The sequence below is a fragment of the Hydra vulgaris genome, chromosome 03 (genome assembly GCF_038396675.1).
Source record: "Hydra vulgaris chromosome 03, alternate assembly HydraT2T_AEP".
Taxonomy (NCBI): Eukaryota; Metazoa; Cnidaria; class Hydrozoa; order Anthoathecata; family Hydridae; genus Hydra; species Hydra vulgaris.
The window spans coordinates 32,569,286-32,582,563 of NC_088922.1; the positions used below are offsets into that span (position 1 = coordinate 32,569,286).

Genomic DNA, 13,278 nt, shown 5'->3' on the forward strand with positions numbered 1-13,278 from the left:
CGAGCTCTGAGCATATTTCGCGCCAGTGCTAAAGAAGGAGACGTGAACTTTCTATTTGAATGCCCTTCCGCGGTGTTCTGTGACAAAACTATTAGGTCTTCTTGTGGCACCTTAAGTCAAAATTTAAAAAAGCAATTTCCGGTAAAAAAATAATTATGAGATAAAAACGAAAACGGTGAGCTATGGGTTGAACACGCCAACTTTTCGATCGGTTAATAGGGCTTTTATTAAATAATCATGTCTAAACTGACCAATGAATTTTTATAAATTCATCGCTCAACTTTTAAATTGATTATTATTACATTTATTTTGATATGAAGTATGCCTCGAAAAAACTTGCACGCAAAAAAAAAAACATACACCGAAGACAGACTTATATTTTCGCGCTTGCAGTGGCAAAAATAAAAAGTGGCGAACTTTCAACAAAGCAGCTCAATCATTCAGTATACCAGTAGCAACTCTTTATTTGATTGGGGATTTGATAGAGCTTACAATGACGTCATCACTTTAGTTATCTACTATTTGCAACACGAATCTCATCTGTTTCATCTTGTTTCATCTGTTCATCTGTTTCCCAACACCAGGGAAAAATCGCTTCAAGCTTTTCATCAACCGGTGGAATCATAAGTTCAGTATCAGAGCCGTTGGTAATATTTCATCCCTCAGAACCGCTTTTTGCACGCGAGAAATAGTAGCGAAGTATTTCAACACACTGCAAAGAGAATTTTACAAAGCAGGTATTAACAATATCACTTCATGTCATTTTTAGAGTTTTGATTTAATTGGTTTCTCTGGTGATGAGGAAAAGGAAAGCAACATATAGTTTGCAGACGCGGTGCTAAACGACTATTGAAATTGGTTGGCAACAATGAAAAAATAAATTATACAGTTGGAAATTGCATCAATGCTGCTGGTTATCGTCTTGCGCCATACAATATTTTTGAACCAAAAAAATGTCTGTACAAAAAAAAAGTGGTGCTTAAGTAGTTCAGACGATGCTGTCGCAAATCTCCGTCCGGATAGATGGAAGATAAGTAATTTGTGTACTTGCTCATTTTTTTAAAAAAGGGCTTCTTACGAGACTTTTCTAGCAAACTTTTTGAATAGGCTATGCATAACGAGCTATACAAGTTTCTAAAAAAATTTAAATACCTGTACCAACATCAATATGGATTTCGAAGCAAACATTCCGCAACAATTATTATTTACTAAATTTTTTCTTGCTGCTGTTACTGTCTTTATTTATGAAATTTTCCTTCTATTATTATTGTTATCATTATTGTTATTATTGCTATTATTGCTATTATTGTAATTATTATTATTGTTATTATTATTATTATTATTATTATTTATCATTAGTGTTATTTTAAATATTATTTTTTATTATTATTACTATTACTATTTTAATCCATGTCATTAGGTGTCATTAGGTGTTTACTTAATGTTAGCAGTTTATACTATTTGTAAGCAACCTTGAAATGTAATACCAAATATTTCAGAAATATATTGATTCATTGATTGATTTTTACATCAGATCAGTAAACGAGGTCTATGAATGCCCTATAAATATAAGTTTTTGCCTATCAAAAAAATTTAATAGGCTTAATTTAATAATAATTTATTAGGATAATATTATTTTCATATAGTAATTAAATTAAATTTTATAACAATATTGTTTATAATATTTAAACCGACCTTTTTTTTTTTATTTCGTTTTCAGTTATATGTGTATTTGGGAAAATTATCATTGGCGGTAGCGCCCAAACTAGATATGGCCCTAATATGGTATAATAATTTATATTGTATAATGTGATATAACAATTTATATTGTACAATGTGATTTAACAATTTATATTGTATTATAATGTAATACAATGCAATATTTAATAATGTAACACAATGCAATACCATGATAATTACTTACTGATCAGCAGCGTATTTGAAACATCAAAAAATTCTACTTACGCTTTGCACATTTATTCTTACAATTATAAAAGAAAGTTCAAAGTTCAAACGTTGTTTTTATTTGTTATATTAATTAAATTAGTTGATTTTAGTGATAAACTGCTTCACAAGCCTATTATTAAGTGTATGAATTCTGGTTTGTTAAGTTTTTGATAAAAGATATTTAGTTTTTACGTCAATATAAAGGAATTAAATTGAAAATGAAATTATTTTTGTAGTTAATTTGCTTTTGGTACATTATAAAACAACTAACTCTAACTTAAATACATATCTGCAAAGGAACCTACTTTTAAAAAGTGGCAGCGATTATAAGGATTTGTGGTCTAGCATAATAAGATATGTTTTATGAGATTTAGTTAAGTGTGGCGAAAATATTTTGTAATATATTTTTGCATAATCATTTCTTTGTTTTAACAACTTTTTATAATCAGTTTAGATAGTTACAAAGTAAAGCGTTGACATTTATAATTGTTTAAGTTTCTTTACTTATATGTTTTAATTATGTATAAATTTTAGCTATGAATAGACTTGATAAAATTAAGTTATAATTTTTATAAAAAGTAAACCTAGCGGACATAGAACGTCCGCTAGACGACTTATGGGCGTTCTACTGACGTGAGGCTTTCGGTAGCCTGTAACTCAATCTAATTTTGAAATTTCGTAAATCGTAGATTATGACGTTTTTGATTTTCAACCGACAGTTTTTGATTTTTATATTTACACCTACTTAAAACATGTACTACTAATTTTCCGACCTACTAAATCGTTGAACTACTGTATTTTTGACCTACTGAATTTTCAACCTACTGAATATTTAACCTACTGTATTTTCAGTATGAAAACTTCGCCTTTCCGGTATGTATTTTGTATATTTTGTTATTGATTTAAATACGAGCCGAACTTGATCAGCCTTGGTGCAGTGGTTGAAGTGCTGTCTTCAGAGTCGGGAGGTATAAGGTTCAAGGAATGCTTGGAAAACTTATTGATTGTTAATTTAAAAAAAAAAATTCATGGAAAAAAAAAACAGCATTAAAAACACAGACCAGATCATCGGTTGAAAATTAATTTATCTCAAATCGGTCGAAAACGAAAACGTCATAAATCGGTTGAAAATAAAAAAGACTATAATCGGTTGAAAACAATTTAGGCCTCAGTAGATACCTGAAAAGAACAACTTAGTATGTCGAGATTTTTGTAGGTCTAACTATCTGACACGAGACTTTCATTGGATGTCGTAAGAACGTTTTACGGACGTCTGTGCCTGCTCAAAATGTTTGGTTTTTTTAAATAAGCGCTCAAGCTATTGCGATAATTCCGTTAATCGTTTGGCACTGGTGAAGAGCGCACTCTAAATTTAACGCGTTAGTTCTGGAAAACAGTTAACCAGACTGCACTAGTTTAATAAAATTTCGTCAGTACGTCGACGTGCGTACAAATCAGACATTTATTTGTAACCTTGGTCATCATGTCTCGAAGAGGTGGTAGAACTCCTACATCAGTGTTTGTAAGGAATGTGCACCATGATGTTAGGTATTGATTACAATTTTTTTAATGATAAATACGTGCAATAGTATTACAATTGCTGAAATATTTAGTAATATAAGTAGATGCAAATTCACAAACTTTGGTTGCTGATTAATAGATTTATAAAAACTAACATTAAAATATTTTTTGAAAAATATAAAGTAATTATATATTTTAGACCTGAAGATTTACGTCGTGTATTTGAAAAATATGGTGACATTAGTGATGTTTATGTTCCTCTTGACTACTATACTAGAGAATCTCGAGGATTTGCGTATATTCAATATCTTTTCACCCACAGTTTATATATGTTTATAAATACGTGCACACAATTAAATTATCAGTGTGTGCATGTGTTTATATATGTGTGTATGAGTGCATGTGTGTGCGTGTTAGTATATATATCTGTGTGTATATATATCTAGAGAGAGTGGTAGCCATTCCAAAGGATTTTTCTCTGTCAATATATTTATATATGATTAACATAGTTGTATAGAGCTTAAAAAAACTTAAAAAATGAGAGGTCTTGCAACTTTAATTGTTAATTGTTAGTTAATTGGATCCAAAGTTGTTGTATTTTTTGTGGAAAAACTCATGATTTTTTGACTAAATGGGTTGTCCTTAAGTATGTAAAATTTAGCATGAAATGGCACCAAAATAAAATATAAAAACATCAAAAATCAAGTGTAAAAATTAAACAAACAATACAGAAAAGAATAAAAACACTAAATATGTAATTTCTAAACAAAATTCTTAAGTACCATTTCTTCAAGAGAACATAAATAAATACTTGTTTTAAACTGAGGAAATATAATTGCCATTTCCGCATGGACTCTTTCAAAAAACTTTTTTTTCTATATAAATTAACTTTGAAGTTTTTAAACTCTGAGAACTTAAAAATTATGTAGGAATATTAAAAAGAGTCCACATTTTGTTCCACGTCCCTTTTTTAATATATAGAAAGTTTCATACAAATTAGATGTGTTTTGGTACTTAAAAAATCTTTACTTTGAAAACTACTTTCGAAAAAATGTGTCCTGCAGCATGTTTTTTTTATCAATAGTAGTCTTAAGATTTGAATAATATATAAAAGAAGCCATTTTAAACTTAGTACTTTATATATATAGTTGGAAAGAAGTTGAGTCAAATTAATTGATGCAAAAAACCTCAAGATTCTAACTTTATTATAAAAAAAGATATAAGAGAGTAAAGTTCATAAAATTATGTTGTTTTTTGTCAAAAAACAAAAGTTTTTTGTTGCATTCTGGAATCGCTAGGAGAGGAGAAAGCAAAAATTATTTTCATCTAGTGAGCTATATTTCTTTTAAAACTAAATAGCTTTTTTATTAAGTTTTTCTAAAACAGTTTTTAAGTTTCTACCTTATCATTAATCATGTATAACAAGCAACTTTTGAAATTTTAACATTAAAATTTAAAATAAGAATGGCAGACAAAATGAATGGTTTTATTTAAAGTTAATTTCAACAAAAACATTTTATTTTCTTGTGATTTTACATTTTAATTGTTTTAAAAAATTTCCAAGTCCAATAAAAACTACTCTCTAATTTGAACAATAAAATTTCAAAATGTCACTAAAACAGTTAAGTATGAAGCAAAGCATTGTTTAAATTTGTAGTTATTTAATAGTTTTCCATCTTTTACAGTGAGAAAAATAAAGCAAAGTAAAGATCCAGTCAAATTAATTAATTAAAGTTAACTTGTAACGCAGTGAAGGTTACCTCCTGAAGTTATTTAATAAAAGTGAAAGTTACTCAGGTACATGCTTGATTATTTAAAAAAGTTCAGTAAATTAGTGTAAAAAGAATTAAGGGTATAGTTAAATCTGTTGTTTTTTTTTTAAATTTTACAGCGTAAACAAGTTATGCTTGTTATTAAAAAAAAAAAACTAGCAATCATTTAGCTATTTTATTCTTAATTAGAAATGTTTAAGAAAATGAATTTTAGTGATTCTATCTTTAAAATGTGAGAATACAAACTTTTTTTTTCAGCGAATGTAAATATTATTTTTTATTTATAAAAGTAAAATTTAAAAAAAAAAAATTTATTTGTTTCATGAGTCCTTGTGTTTTTGTTATCCACTTTTGTAAAATAATTTTAATATTTAAGAAAAGGTAGTATAAAGCTTTAAGAAAAGGTAGTAAGGTATAAAGATTATTAAATAGTGTTTTTTTAAGTACCAATTTATAAGATTTTAAAATAAAAGTCTATTTAGTAAGTAGAAAAAAATTTCAGGTAGTATCTACTGGAATGTGGTTTTAAGCAATTAAATTTCACCTCTTTTTTTTACCCAGCAACCCCGAATTATCCAAGTTTTGTTTCCTATGTTGGGTAGGGGAAGTATAAATAATAAAAGCTAAATAATTTAGAAATGACATCATCATTACTATTTATACAAGAAAAGTTTATCAAATAAAAATAAAAACTTTTTACAAATGTCATGTAAGAAATCAACAAATAAAATATATAACAAGTTTAGTAAAATTTAAGCTATAAAATATTATTAAAATATTTAAGCTAAATAAAAAAGTATTTGGAAAATATTATAAATAATGTTAAAGAAAAAAAATCAATTTGTTTTATGGAAATATGACAGATTTTAAAAGATGAAGTTGATATTATTGTTATTTGTAAGTGTTATAATATCAACCTAATCTTGATTTTATTATTTTGTTCAATATTTCTTTGTGTCATTTATTTGATCGTATTTTAATTAGTTTTTGCAGAATTTTAAATTTTTCTTAGTTAAATTTTTGAACAGAAAATTTTTATTACAACTTTTTTAATTATTTGACAATGGCTGGGATGGGATAAAATTGTATGCTCAAATTAAGGGAAGTAGCCAGGATAGCGAAAAAAGTTAACTAGTTTTAACATGTTTATTTTATTATTTAGTTATGTTAAGTAAGTCAAAAGAAAATTTTTATTCCAACTTTTTAGAATTAATTGGATAAAGTCAAAGAAAAAGATATTTAAAAAGTTGTATGAAGGTGAAATTTTCAGAAAAAGAAAAATATTAAAGTACAGGTGAAAAGTAAAGAACATTAATTGATGGTTTAACTGAAAAAGATGTAAAGAAAAGTGGGAAGAGTTAAAACTTTAAAGGGGGAGTTTAAAAATGAAAGAAATATAGTGAAAGAAAACGTAGGTAACTGTTATTTTCTAAACTTTTTTAAAGAATAGAAAATTTAATGATAGGTCAAATAAAGCGTTTATGGAAACAGCTTTTTAACTTTCTTAAATTTTTTTGTTTTTGACAATACTGTTTGATTTTCATTAAACAATAAAGTTAGGCGCACTTTTTAAGTTTAGGAGGTCTCTTGTATGAAGTGAATAATTAGGTGAAAACACTAGGAATACGCTTATGTCTTCACTTAATTATTCAATGTTAACAATATTTTATTTTTTTTTTATTTTAGGTTTTTGCAGATTTTTATTGTATTTTGTTTGTTAATCGTTAAATTTCTTAAACTCAAGTATACAAAAATAACACCATTATTTATTTTTAAACTCCAGTGTATTGTGGTCTTAAGTAATAAAAATAATTATCTAGGAATAATTAAATATAATATGTAAATGGCTTAAAAATCAAGTTTAATAAGTTTCTAAAATGTCATTTAAATTCATTAACAACTAGCATAACAGATTTGCATAGTAAATTTAAGTTTAAGAGTGACCAAAAGCATTTCTTTAAATAATGTTAATCCATAGTTTTTTTCTTAATTTTTATTTTTATTTTTTTAGTATACTGAGATGAACATTTTCTCTCTCTCCATACACATTTGCATTTATATAAATTTTAAAAAACAGTCTAAAGTATAAAGCTGTAAGATTATTACAAAACTTTAAACTTTAAGTAGCTTTGCTAAGCTAAGTCACTTTTAATAAAATTTTTCATATGGTTTTAAAAAACTATAGCTATATAACAATAAACTACCAAATTATTCCATACTTATTAATATGCTTATTTAATATTCTATGCATTTGTTTAAATTTAAAATTAAATTTGCTATGATTTTATTTATGTTTAAAAAAGTTGTATTACTCATTTTGTAAACAAGACCCCATAGAAATTGATAGTTATCCATCTGAATATATGTGTAGATACTATCTGCAAACCCTCAGTGAGTATATTGATGACCCCACAGGAAGCTATTTTCAGTAGACCTTAAACACTGTCATTGGTGTATGCGTTGTTGACCCTAATTTTTTAACTCTGAAACATGAGCATTGGCAAACCGCTGTGCGGAAAAATAAGTTTTGTGTATATATATATATGGGTGAAAAAATTATATTTCTATTTAAAGAGTTTTATCATTCTATGACTGATTTAGGGATATGTGCATAAGTGCATGTAGTGAGTGTATACATTTAAGGTTTTGGTTGTGGCTGACAGTTTTTTGATTAAATGTTTTGAATTTTTTTAAAAAAGTTTCTGATTTAAAGCAATTTTTCATGGTAAAACTCTCTGACAACCAAGTTAGAGTGTGTGTTTATATATTATATATTTGTTATATTTAAATTTTAAAATTAATAAAACATTTCTTAACTTTAAATGGCATGTTTGATTATGAAGATGATGCAGAAGATGCTGTTGATGGTTTAGATGGAACAACATTATTTGGTCGACAAATCTTTTGCAAAAATGCTCGAGGAGGACGAAAAAGTATTTTTGCATTAATCATTTTTTATGATATAATAGTTTAACACATTACTACTTAATGCATTACTTGCATTATTCTTTATGGTAGCATGTGGTAGTAACAGTTATTCTTTATGGTATAATAGCAGGGGTTGGAATACAGGTATTTCATATGGGAAGTTTTAATGCTAGAGTGGATACTGGCTATTCACTATAGGAAATATGGAAGTGATAATTTGTTCAAAATAATCCATGCAGAATAGTTTACTTAAAATATCCAAAAATAAAGATGCACGTGAAATTAATAAATTTAAGTGCCAAATGATGGTAACAATTATACTTTTAGAAAACTAATGCACTTTAAATGATTTCTTTTGTAAAGTTTTATATCAATGTGATATAAAACTTTATATCAATGTGAAAAACCTTTGAGTTATGATAAATAATTTTAACATTTGTTTTTAAAATTTTTAACATTGTTATTTAAGTAACTTTTATTTCCGTCAAAATTTAAGATTTTTAACTTATCAAAAAGCTCGTTTGTTTCAAGTTTAAAACACACTAAAAGCAACTTCTTTTAGCTAAAGTTTTTTTAAATTATATTTTTAAATGTGTCATCCGTCCAGTATTATCTTGTTCTATGTCACCAAAATATGATTTTAAGAAAAATGCGATTGAAACTTCAAAAGACCAAAAATATTCAAAATCGACTCCACCAAACTTTTTTTAAATGTTGTTGAGATAAATATATAATTCACTTATAAACCAATTTTAGAAAATTGTTGTGTATTTTGTGTTTAAAATTATAGTTTTTCTATTTTGAGATGACAATCAATGAATGAAAACAAATTCCTGTCAAATTTTACAAAATGCAAAAGTTGTATGACGTTTTATGTCAATTTTATTGTTATTTTTACTATAAATTTTGTCCAAATCATTTATCTTTTTAAATTTGTAAGCATGTTATAAATGGATTCAAAATAGAGAATTATTAATAAATCTAAAAAAATATTTTTTAATAACCTGGAGAAAAATAGATGTGACTTAGTGTCCCCCTTGTGGACATATAATTTGTTTAATTTTGTGTTTGTTGAGATGACAGTTACCTCACTGTGATGTAAATGGTTTATTTCTGTCTGTGCAGAGTGATAGTCCATGTATGATTTAAAATCTTTATTAAATTTAAATAAGAAAGATATTTATAAGTTTTAAAGTATGATTTTAGTGGTTAATATGGCTACTTTACAATTAAACTTATTTTAATAAAACAACTTAAAAATTATTTTGTTAATTTATGTTTTTGCTTATAAGCAACTTTTTGAAAGAAACAGGCAGCACCCAATAGTGCCCCTCTTCAAATTTGTCATATTTCTAGTATGTTGATGTATTCATACTAGAAAGTAAATTTCCTGAAAAAATTTTGAAATATTGATAGGCTGTCTGGATATTGGACTTTAAAGTCTGAGAAATTTTTTAGGAATATTGACCAAATAGTGCATTTTTAAACATGAAAAATAGATCTGTACTTTTTGATGGGTGTTTCACCTGATTATTGATAGTTTATTGGCTAGTTTAGAAATAAAAATATTAAAAATGGTGTAGTAAACATTTCAGCCTGTTTAAATATGGTTTAAAACTACGGAAAATCGTTTTTTTATTATTTTTGACCTTCATTTTGAATTAAAGCTGCTATTCCATTATTATTTTTTAATTATCATTATTATTTAGTACAGTACCTAAAAATAGAAATATCAGGCTTGATTACTGACCACGGAAATAATATTTAGTCGCGAAAAACTGGCCAGATTTATGGTTGTTTTGAGAACATTTCAAAAAAGATTAATTGGACCGATCAAAGACGATTTTAAAAAAAACTAGGAAAAGAAAATAACTTTTAACACGAAAAAATTAATAGCAAAATAAATTACGTTAAGAACAAATATTTTCAAAACATCGCTCTTTTTAAAAGTAACATCTTATGATTGCTTAATAAGAAAACAAATGTTTTTTTATTTTTTAAAGAGTATAATATAATTTTTATTTATATACTTGTGCGTTATTTCCAGTGCTGGATTAAGGAGAGTTGGGGTTAGAGGCTATAGCCCCAGGTCCCGCATAGTTAGGGGCCCGGAAATAATCAAGACCTTTTTATTTTTGAGACCATTTTTATGCTTTGACACATAAAAATGGCCCCCGGCCCTGAAAAGTCTAACAAGATTCTAATAAAGCTAATGCTAGTTTTAGTTTTATTTAAGCTAAATTATTTTATAAATAAAAAAAAAATTGATTATTATAAAAATTAAAAAGTAATTATTTTAATATCTAAATAAAGTATTTATAATTATCAAATTTAACAAAACTTTATACTTTTTATATTTAATAACTTAATTTAAATATATATATATATATATATATATATATATATATATATATATATATATATATATATATATATATATATATATATATATGTGTTCTGTCTTCCTGTATTCCTCAGGCGCAGTGCTTGTTCATCTGCAAGTTACTTTGTACGCATGTTTGTGTATAGTAACCAGAAACTTCTTGTATGTTTATTTCATAATTAGTTTTATTAACTTTGATGATTAATAATTTCATCGAAAACACAATTTTTGTTGAAAGTCTTTTTGTTTACAAATAAATCGTAAAAATTGCTTTAAAAGATTACATTAGAATAAAAATATGATTCATAAAATTACATTTACATAAAAATACTTTTTAAATAAAAAAATAAGAATATACTAATAAAATCTATAATATATAATCAACTTTCAAACTTTTGACAATTTAAAAAATATATATTTAAAACATTTATTTTTGTAAACAAGTAATAATAGTTTAAAAGATTTATGGCTTAGCAGATGTGGCTCCGAGAACAAGCCATAGTATTAAAGTAATAGTTCGTTTGATAGTATATTCTTAAAACAATTTATGTTTGAAATCTCAAAACTTAACAAATCTTGAATAATGCAATTTTTAAAACATTTCAACAGAATACTCTAGAACTTTATTTCGCTTAGTCAGCATATTTTTTATGACATAGTAGCAACAAAAAAAAATCGATTGGCTCCATGAAATAAAAGTTTTCTGTGCTTGCTACTGAAATAACTTTTCTAGGTTAAGGGTTGCAGATGGCCAATATTTGCCTTAAAACACTAATGATTTAAAACACTAAAAAAATAGCATATTGTAATATTTTTTATGAAATTTATAATTAAACTTACTTAAAAAATTTTTGAAACAGCTCCTCTATAATATGGGTGTAGGAAATGTGAAGTAATGTAGAAGTAGAAAATGTGCATTCTGTTGTAAAAATCCTCTATACCACATTTTGGCATTTTATTTTTAATTTCAGTAAGCAAAGATTCAATGAAAGCTTTTATGCTCAGCAATAAATTGTGATATTCATTTTATTTGTGCATGGTAATGTTATGAAATCCTGCTATAACATTTTGAATCGTTTAAATGTTATCTGCTGAAAATATATAACATTTTTTTGAATTCTGTCTAGATTGTAAAAATTTATTCAATATAACTAAGTGTCTAGCATCAGGTATCGATTTTTGTAACTCTGAAATAACTTCTGAGACTAATAGATTCTAGCGACTCATTATGTGCGTGACGTGATAAGTCTGTTTTTGCATTAATATGCACGCAGAATGTTCTTAATAAAATCACGAATATCTAATTCTTTTTACATCGGTGATATGAACCGAAAAAAGAGAAAATTATTCAGTTATTGGTACAGAGTAAAAAGCATATCACGTGTGACAAAAATAATTTAAGTAAAAAAATGACGACCCTGGTTAACATAATGTATATGATTATGATATGATGTCTTATGTGTGCTGGTAAAAATTATATATTAGTAAAATATTAAAAAAAGATTAAACCACTTTATATTTTTAGCTCCACATCAAATGAGGTACAAGGAAGGCCCGTACAGGCAATTTTCTTCAAATGTTTTGTTTCCGTTTTTGTTTAACTTAGTTATGAAGTATTTTTTAAATAATGAAGTTTTAAGTAAAAGGCTGTTTTTATTTTTATAATAACTAGGAGAAAGAGTTATTCGCGAAGCAGATCGCGCTCACGTAGTCCGAAAAGGCGTCATAGAAGATCGCCATCCAGATCACGATCTCCTGAACGGCGTTCAAAAGCAAAACGTTCCAGAAGTCGCAGCCCCCGACGCAGGTCTTTTAGCAAGTCACCTATACGAGAAAGCAAAAGAAGTCGAACTAGAAGCAAAAGTCGCTCTAGATCTAAATCCAAATCTTATTCGCGTTCTCCACGTTAAACTAATTTTCGTGTACTGCATTTTATTGGCTGATATTCACTTCATTGAGTTATTTAGTTTATCATGTTAAAGCTTCAAAGAATATCAGACTGTTGTAATGATTTTATATCATCCAAGTCAAAATGAACGAACTTTTCAGTTTTTATTACATTAACACCGTATTGGTTTAGCAATACTAAACACCCAATGGGAACTAATTTGAATTAATCAAGATTTAGTAATGTGACAACGTTAATATTAAACAGTTATATAAAATAATCTAACAGGTAGAGATAGTGTTTTTATAATTTTCTTCTACACCTATTTATCGATCAAAAAATATAATTGAAACCGTTCGCGGCAGAACTTATTAGCTAGGCTCCTCCGCCATTTAAATGTGGTATAAGTATTTTTTAAAGTAAATTAATATTTATGGTTTTCTTAAAACGGAAGAGTCGATCTCTATTAAAAACAACCTATAATAAATTTAAAAAAGAGCAATGTTTCTTACTTACGGCTCATAAAAAAGCGTTTATTACAAAATAGCTAAATATTATTTTCCGGCCATTTTTTATTTTTACCGTCATTTTTAATGGGTAGAAGATGTCAAAGTGATCGTCCATAAATTACGTAACGTAAACTTTTTCATTATACAAAACAAAACACAAAGATCGAAAGTTTTCTCTCTTAAGACCGTAAGGACATCGTGGGGCATCAAAAATAAAAAAAAGTCTCACTCGCCTCAACCTTGCAAGGAGAATTTTGACTTAATAAATCAATATATTAAAAAATGAGGGAGGGGGTAGAGAATCCATAAAAAGTACCGTTTTTTAAAAAT

The 13,278-nt window shown here is 26.6% G+C and overlaps 1 protein-coding gene and 1 long non-coding RNA gene across 3 annotated transcripts; both read left to right on the forward strand.

The window, feature by feature from the left end:
• The first annotated feature begins 3,316 nt into the window (after nt 1–3,316).
• Nucleotides 3,317–12,730, forward strand: LOC101238140 (serine/arginine-rich splicing factor 10). Of its 2 annotated transcripts, none has more exons than XM_065792947.1 (5): nt 3,317–3,495; nt 3,668–3,772; nt 8,070–8,173; nt 12,077–12,113; nt 12,224–12,730. In XM_065792947.1, exons 1-5 carry the CDS (start codon nt 3,431–3,433, stop codon nt 12,459–12,461), a joined length of 549 nt encoding a protein of 182 aa, XP_065649019.1. In that variant the 5' UTR covers nt 3,317–3,430; the 3' UTR covers nt 12,462–12,730. The 2 variants fall into 2 exon arrangements, with proteins under 2 accessions (XP_065649019.1, XP_065649020.1); XM_065792948.1 differs by having other exon boundaries at nt 12,077–12,092.
• LOC136078097 (uncharacterized) lies at nt 5,084–6,650 on the forward strand. Its single transcript, XR_010637513.1, has 2 exons — nt 5,084–5,265; nt 6,448–6,650. It is a non-coding gene; the product is annotated as an uncharacterized LOC136078097 (long non-coding RNA).
• Nucleotides 12,731–13,278: the final 548 nt, after the last annotated feature.